At 55.4% G+C, this 8044-nt stretch overlaps 1 protein-coding gene across 1 annotated transcript; it reads right to left on the minus strand.

Moving 5' to 3' along the window:
• Positions 1–68: 68 nt before the first annotated feature.
• On the minus strand, positions 69–6096 carry LOC109374172 (integrin alpha-X-like; the record flags this gene model as incomplete). Its single annotated transcript, XM_019628514.1, has 13 exons — positions 5993–6096; positions 5105–5210; positions 4552–4655; positions 4194–4264; positions 3942–4056; positions 2286–2416; positions 2006–2151; positions 1620–1773; positions 1200–1350; positions 941–1014; positions 649–778; positions 398–540; positions 69–209 (listed from the first exon to the last, which is right to left on the minus strand). Coding segments are annotated over exons 1-13 (1521 nt in total), but the record flags the coding sequence as incomplete, so codon positions are not given.
• Positions 6097–8044: the final 1948 nt, after the last annotated feature.

Raw genomic sequence — 8044 nt, forward strand, 5'->3', positions numbered from 1 at the left:
CCCAACTCAGGCAACCCCTCCACCCCACAGCCCAGCCCCACCCAGGCCAGGTCCCATCAGCCACTCACCCTCCGGGGTAAGGGGCACACTGACACCTGGCCCCCCCGAGTTGAATCATAGTAATGGGGAGCCCCGATGAGGACCAGGTCGGAGCTGCCGTCTCTGTCCACGTCCACGGAGCAGAGGGAGGCCCCGAAGTAGGAGCCGATCTGGAGGACAGAGCCTAAAGTCACCCTGCCTGCCTCTGCCAGAGGCACCCCTTCTGGGCCAGGTCCTGCCTGGGGAGCCAGGCAGCAGGACCTCCCCCTATGAGCCCCAAATCCCTTCCTCTCCCCCCTCTCCACCCCTGGAGACCTTGCTCCCCTCATGTTCCACTCTGGCTCCCTCCACACCCCACCTGGGTCCCTGTGACTTCAGCCTTCGGCCTCCATTGCCTGGACTCCTGGATGAAGATGACAACCTTCCCGGTGTGCTGATGGCGGGGGGCCCCTAGGACCAGGCTCTGTACCCCCTTCCAAAGCGCCAGCTCAGTGGAGTAACCTGAGGGGGCCAGGCCTCAGCACAAAGGCTCCCCGCACGCCCCGCAGCTCCCACCCCTCCCAGGCAGCTCCTCTCCCACCTGTCCTCACAACCAACGCCTTTTCTCACCCAGGTAAGAGTCCCTCATGTCCTCATTCTCCTGAGACATGTTGATGAAGGTGGGGCTCGTATTTGGGGGGTACAGGAAGGCTCCTCCAGACCAGTCGAAGCTCCCCACAGCCCCCAAAACTGGTCCATCCTGGGAAGAAAGGATTCTGGGCTGAGCAGCGGGGAGAGGAGAGGACGGCAGTTCCAGGGCAATCCTGCTGTCGACTCCTCCTACTCACCTGCCACCCACCCTCACCCTCCCACCTCCCTGCTTGCCCTCCTCCCCCAGGCGGCTGAAGGGGACCCCACTCACAGGTATGAGCACTGCGCTGAAGCCCTCCTGGGACATCTCCAATTCGAAGGAACTGCTTCTTGAGGTTTGTGTACCTAGGGGAAGCCATGACACCTGGGTCCTGGGTGGGAGATGCACTTCAGCTTTAAGAGGATCTTGTGTTGGGGACTAATACCCAAAGTAAGGGAGGGGTTGCTGCCCACACATGGGTCCAGTCTCTAGAAGGAAAAGCGCTTATGAGGGAGGGTTTCTGAAGCGAGTAGTTCCATCTCCGACTTACCCTCAATGGCAAAGATCTTCTCTTTCAGTTGGTTTTGAATGTCTCTCAAAACATCGAAGTTCTCCACTTTAAATATATATTCATGGGAGGGCCTCGATGCGATGTCATTTAATTCTTTCCAGGAATCTCTGTTTTGAAACGCCGATCCCACCTGTGCCACAAAGACCAACTCAGTGAAAATAATCACAAACTAAACATGCCTGCCATGGGCTGCTATCTTCCCATACCACTGCACGGTCCATATTATTACACCCAGTGGGTGGGGAGAACACTGAGGCTGAGGAAGGAAAAGGGTCGGGGTCCCCAGGCTAAGCAGCGCTGTCACCCCGAAGTCAGTAGGCACTCAGAGAGCTGGGTTGTGTCCTCCAAGAGGAAATTGCTGAAGCAAGAGGGTGCCCGGGGAGGGCACCCACACCCTACCCCGACTGCATAACGGAGGATGCCTGCTGCCTCAGCCATGGGGATGACATCCTGGTAACTCAGGCGGTCCCCTGTCTTCTGCCCATCGGTGATGATGATGAGAATCTTTGAGGCATCCTTTCGGGCGCCTCTTGAGGCACTGAACAGCTGGTTTCTGTCAGAAAAGAAGAGAGTCCAGGGGACCCCTGAACAGAGCTGTCGCCAGCCCCTGACCCAACTGATGTGGTACGAGAATGAGGAGGTGCCTCTTCTGCTGGGAGGCCCTGGTCCCACCCAGAGGCCCCCAGATTGATGAGGACACACTGGGTGGGACCTGTCCCTCTCTCATTGAGACAGATGAGGCCCAGCGGGGGGCGGAGGACAGGATGCTCTGGGGAAGGACTCACATGGCTAACGAGATGGCTGAGGCCGTGTGAGTGTTCCCCTTCAGCTGGTGCACGGAATCCAGCAGGCCTAGTGGGTCTGAGCTGTCCATGAACTCTTTGAATGTGAAGTGCACCAGGAATTTGTTGGAGAACTGCATCAGGGAGAACTGGGACAAGGGAGCCGCGTCGTGCTGGCACTAAGACCATGCCCCTGGACCCCCCGCTACCCCCCGTACCCCGCCCCTTCCCGTGCCTGTGGCAAGCCTCTCAGGCGGCACTCGCCCCCCTCCCTCACGCACACCTGGGCGCTGGGTCTCTGGAACTGGCTCATCACAGCCTTGATGAAGCTCAGCATCTTGGCAAAGTTGTTATAGGAGATGCTGCCTGAACCGTCAATCAGGAACAAGATGTCCTGCTCCTGCCTTGGGCACTCTGGGGAAAGAGGTGGCACTGGTCCTTGGAGGGACCTCAGCCCCCTGGTGACAGAACTCAGCCCGCCAGGGGCTTCTCTGTCCTCTGCCCAGGACAGGGCCCTTTGGTCTCCTAAAGTCTCTAAAGAGGCTGCATCTGTGGTTTAGCTGCTCACACCTGTGCAGCCTGTCTGGCTGGTAAAAAAGGGAAAGTTCCTCCAATCCAGGTGGTCAGAAGCTTCCACCTTAGTGGTCTGTGGCCCTCCCATGGGGCCCCCCCATACCTCTCCCCACAACATCTCTGCAACCCACGAAAGGTCTCTGCTCCAGCCCCTGGCCAGGGACTGTCCTCATTGGTCAGTGCTGAACTGTTCTTTAAATTTTTCATGTCACCCCTGACAATAGCCACACACTAGCCCTGTTCTGTTCTCAGCTTAAATACAGGCTCCCATTCCCCTCCTGGCTTAACACAGACCCTGCCCTCAGAAAAGGAAGCTCTCTCAGCACTCAGGGAAGAAGCCCCATGCTATCTGCCTCCCAGCTTCCCCTTTTCGGCCCCAGAGGCCTCCCACCAGAGAGAGTGGTGTCCTGGGTGTTCTCACAGGAGCCCAGGTGCCTATGGGAAAAGTTTAGAGCCTAGTAGATGCTGAAAAAGACACCCCACTCAGTGGCCAGATACTCCTCCCCCCCGGGGCCTGAGTGTGAATGTGAAACCAGGGAGGGGCCTTGGCCTGCTGTGGGCGGGTCTGAAAAGTTCAATGTCCTGCCCCTTTGTCTCCCATTCACAATAGCACCAGGGATCCAGGCCCTGTACATGAGCCTGCACACACACACACACACACACACACACACACACGCACACACATGCACACACGCACAGACACGCTCACACACACTCACTCACACACTCATACTCACACATGCACATATGCACATGCATGTGCGCACATTCACGCACAGGCATACGCATGTGCATGCATGCACACACATATATACACATACACATACACACAAACACAGACCCATGTACGCACATACACATATACACACATATATCTATCTGCACACAGATACACACATCATACACACACACATCCAGACTGACTACACCCTCGTCACTCTTTCCCAGACTGCTGCACAAACCAACCGCTTATACCCAGGTGCACCGGGTGAAAATAAATCCCCTTCTCTCTAAAATTCACAGCAGTCGGCACTATGTGAGCCATGACCACGTGTCAGGCACTGTGCTAAACCCCGGCCATGGGACATCTAATGTTACTCTCAGTGTTGGGTGTGTTATCGTACCCATCTGGCAGACAAAGAAACCGGGGCTCAGAGAGGGTAAGGTCATAGGAAAAATTCTGCAGCGGGACAGTGGTGGGGAGGTGGGCGTGAAAGCAGGCAGTGGCTCCCCAGCCCATGTTTGAAACCACAACACCATCCAGCATATTTTTTTCCAGATCCCTTTTTTATCTACTCTGGTAAGGGGAGGGGTCTCTCACCCCGCTGCACTCCCAGTCAGAAGACCTGGTGGCCTGGACACTCACCCTGCAGGGCAGAAGGCAGCCTCTGGGCCTGCCAGGAGTGGGAGGTCAGGAAGAAGCAGAGCCCGCTCAAGTACACGTTCTCCTGGCATGCCTGGTGCACAGTAGGGCCACAGGCCTGGGGACAGAGGGTGGTGGGAGGACCTGCTTCTGCTCCCACCCCACCCTCCCATCCTAGCACCCCACCTTCCATGGGATCCCCAGGTCCCCACTTTGTCCCTCCCTCGGGTGCTGCTGTCACTCAGGGCAACTCACCAGCAGCTGAAAGGGTCTGGTGGCAGCCGTCAGGGACAGGCCCAGCGACATGTTCACAGCCTCCCTGGGGACTGGAGGACAGATATGTGCATGTCAGCTCTGGGTCACCAAAGGGGGCAGTGTATAACCGGTGCAGGGGTCGCTTCAACTTGGGGGACAGGAGGCCTGACAGATAGATGGAGCTATGGGGGTGCAGGGGTGCAATGGGCTGGGCGGCCTTCGAGGGGTCAGGAAGTCTGTCTGGAGGATACGGGTTGGCAGACAGAGCTGAAGCTGGGAAGCGGGTCCCCTGTTCTCCCAACAGGCCCCCCGAGCATGAGAGCCTGGAGTTGGGTCCCAGGGAGGGGCAGTGACTCACCCTGCAGGGGGATGGGCTCACAGGTGCCCGTGCTGTAGTCACACCGGTAGAGGCCGCCTGTTTGGTTGGGAGCCGTTGTCTCCTGGGGGGCTCCAACCACCACCCTGGGGAGACAGAGCACTGCAGTTAAGTGTGATAACACTGAAGCCAGACTGGGCCTCACTCTCTTCATCTATCAAGTGGAGATTAATAACAGCGTAAGTTCTGCATGGGTGGGATTTTTATCTGTTTTATTCTCTGGGCATATGCCTTGCTCCTGAGACATACAGTAGGTGTTCCATAATTGTGGAATGATGGATTCGTACCTCATCAGGTTGCCTAAATCAGTACCCGCATCACAAGCACTTGGCACAGTGCCTGGCACTTAGTAGGTGCTCAATAAACGTTAGCTGTGGTTATGGAGATGGCAAGGAAGCATCTGCATTCAGCTCAGTTCTTTGTAACCTGGGCGAATTGCCACAGTGGAGAGGAAGGCTTGCAGTAAAGGGAGGGGCCTGACCCTGTGCGGGGACAGGAGTTGACGAGAGCCAAAGAGTCACCACCGGGCCCTCACCAGGAGTCGGTGTACTGGGCCACACTGTGTCCGAACCCAGCCTTGTCCATGGAGAAGATTGTCAGCTTGTCCGTGTCCAAGTTGAAGCAGACAGAGGACACCAAGGCTTGGGGAACAAGGTGAGGAAAGAAGCTTTGTTGGAGGGTTGTACTCCTCCTTTATCTCCCGAGCTCCGACCCCCGCTCACCCCTCCAGGCCCAATGCCCAGCATCTCCTGATCTCCTGGACACCCAGGCCCGGGCCTCCCCCAGCCCAGCTTCTCTCTTTCGCAGACAGCTCTCTACCCACTGGCCTGCTGGTAATTTTCTTTTTTTTTAAATTATTTTTTATTATGAAATACACAAATATAGAACGCTTCACGAATTTGCGTGTCATCCTTGCGCAGGGGCCATGCTAATCTTCTCTGTATCGTTCCAATTTTTGTATATGTGCTGCCGAAGCGAGCACCTGCTGGCAATTTTCAATTCTCCATTTCCACCAAGCAACACCCCAGCTCTAAAGATGCTCCTTCTCATGCCCACCAATGGGCTCCTCAGAGGGAGAGTCCAGGAGAAGTTGGGGGTCGGCTTTAGCTCAAGCGGTTACTTCGTCATTCAGACTGCTAATCCCTAACCAGGAGAAGTTGGGATGAAAGAGGCAGTGTGGACAGAGCACAAGGTGAACTTGTGCCTATTTGAGAAATTTCTGGATCGTCCAGACAACTGGCCTGTCTTCCACCATCTCCTGAACTCCCTCCAAAGTGGTTTCTCGGTATCCTCTCTCTACACAGACTCCAGATGAACCCTAGATCCTTCCTCTAATGTCTGAGCCCCAAACGTGGGCATTCTCAGCTCCCTCCCTACCTGGACCCCACCCCCCTCATCCCCTTCCTGTCTGCCCCCAGCTCACCTGTCAACAGGAGCAGGGAAGTCCTGCTGGTGGCCATGGCTAGATGGTCAGACATGGACTTTCGAGCTCCTGAGCCGCTCGGGGACACCAGGACCAAGATGACAAGGAAGCAAATGAGCAGAGGTGGTCAAGAGGCTTGAGGCAGAGAAGGAAGTTGTCAGCATGACTCAGAGGTGAAGGGTGGAGAATATGACGAAAATAAGCAGAGAAGGGGACTGAGGCAGCTCACACACTCCTTTCCGGGAGTCTTTCTAACTAGAGATGACTGGACTTGCTTCTCTTGCTTCGTCAACCTAGGCTTCGGCGAATGCAAACCTCCTGCCCTGCCCTGCATCTCCCAGTTCCTGGTCATACTGGCTGAAGGGTCCTCTTGACCTTGAAACTTCAGTTAGCCTGGGGAGAGGGAAGGCGCCGATGTCAAGGTGGGGTCAGGGTCCTCATGGAGACCCTGATAGGAGTCCTCCACTTCTGACCCGAAAAAATCTGGGTCGAGGTGTCAATCAACTGGAGGGGCACAAAGGGGACATTCACTGGTTTCTTCAACAAGCCTAACCTGAGGCTGATTTTTCACCCCCTCTATTAGCAGAGGGATAAAATGCAAACCACAAGGCCCAGTTCCTGGGTTCGTGGAGAGGGCAAGTGTGTAAACAGCGTGACTTTGCTCTGAGGGGAAGCCCACTGACTACAGAGGACCTTACCCCAGCTGGGAGGGGGCCCGTTTTCGGGAGGCATCCTGGAGGAGGTCACACCTGAGCTAAGTATTGAAAGCAACTGACAACAGGGGAGCCTGTATCAGAAGGGAGACCAACTGTGGAAGAGCCATGAGATAGGAAGGCCTCTGGGGCAATCGGCCATGGAAACCAGAGAGTGGGAGATGGGAAGTGGCAAGAGATGAGGTGAGTGGCCTGGAGGAGGAGAGGAAGGGGAAGTGGGCTCCCGCCTTGGGAAGCCCCCTTAAGCCATGTTGATTTTTTCCTGAAGGCAGAGGGAAGTATTGATCTTCAGATCTATATTTTGGAAAGATGGAAAGAGGGGTTGTGTGGGACATGGTTTTATTGGGAACTAGCTGGAGACTGATCGGTCAGGAGGGAGGTCATAGGGGCCTGTGGAATGAGCTATGGCCATGGGGATCAACTAGAAGTGACTGGTCTCTGAGGGGAGGACAGTGGTGACAGTTCCTGAGCTGGAGAGTGCTGGGGATGGGCTAGCCCAACATTGGTTTTGAGAAAACCAAAACACAGTGTTGGAGAGCTTGGACTCTTGCAGCCTCTCTAGTTTCCTCATTTGCCAAGTGAGGGTGTTAATAAAAGTATGCACCTCCTCTTGTTGCTGGGAAGGTTGAGTTAGTAAGTGTGAAATGCTTACAAGAGTGTTGTAAGAGCTTCAGTTGTTGGCTATTATCATCACTACGCCATGATTGTTGTATCAGGTCAGAGGGTCCTGAGAGGCTCAGAAGAGGAGATGTCCTAGAGGCACTGGGTGTGTGGGGCTGGGTCTCAGGAGAAAATCTGGGTGGGAGATGAGTTTGGAAACCATCCATGGAAGTGCTGGGTGAGAACCTGGTGGGAGTGTGAAGAGGGAAGAGAAGATGGGCCTGGGGTGAATCCCAGGGAAACAGCCATGTGGGCAGCCAGGCAGGAGCCCCTGGAGACTGAGGAAGAAGTCCCAGGAGATAGGGAAGGGCATCATGGAAGGGCGGCCTCGAGGGAGTGTGAGCAAGGTCTGGCTGCCAGGCACCAAGTGAGGCAAGGAATGAGAAAGTCCCCAGGTCTGGCAACCAAGGCTATTGGTGACCTTAGAGCAGGCCGTGGGGTGGGGGAGGCCAGGGGGGAAAATGTGGGCACCAATATCATCTAGAGGTAAGCAGCCCTCCAGACCTCAGACACAGTATGACTGGGAAAAGGTCCTGGAATTCTTAGAGATGAAGAAAATGAGGCGGGGAGAGAGAGAGATAAGAGGAGAGAGAGACAGAAAGAGAGAGAGAGAGAGAGAGAGAGAGAAGAGGGGGAGAGGGGGAGCTGGTATCTTTTCTTATAAAAGCACTAATTCCAT

This window comes from Hipposideros armiger, unplaced genomic scaffold (assembly GCF_001890085.2).
Source record: "Hipposideros armiger isolate ML-2016 unplaced genomic scaffold, ASM189008v1 scaffold_799, whole genome shotgun sequence".
NCBI lineage: Eukaryota > Metazoa > Chordata > Mammalia > Chiroptera > Hipposideridae > Hipposideros > Hipposideros armiger.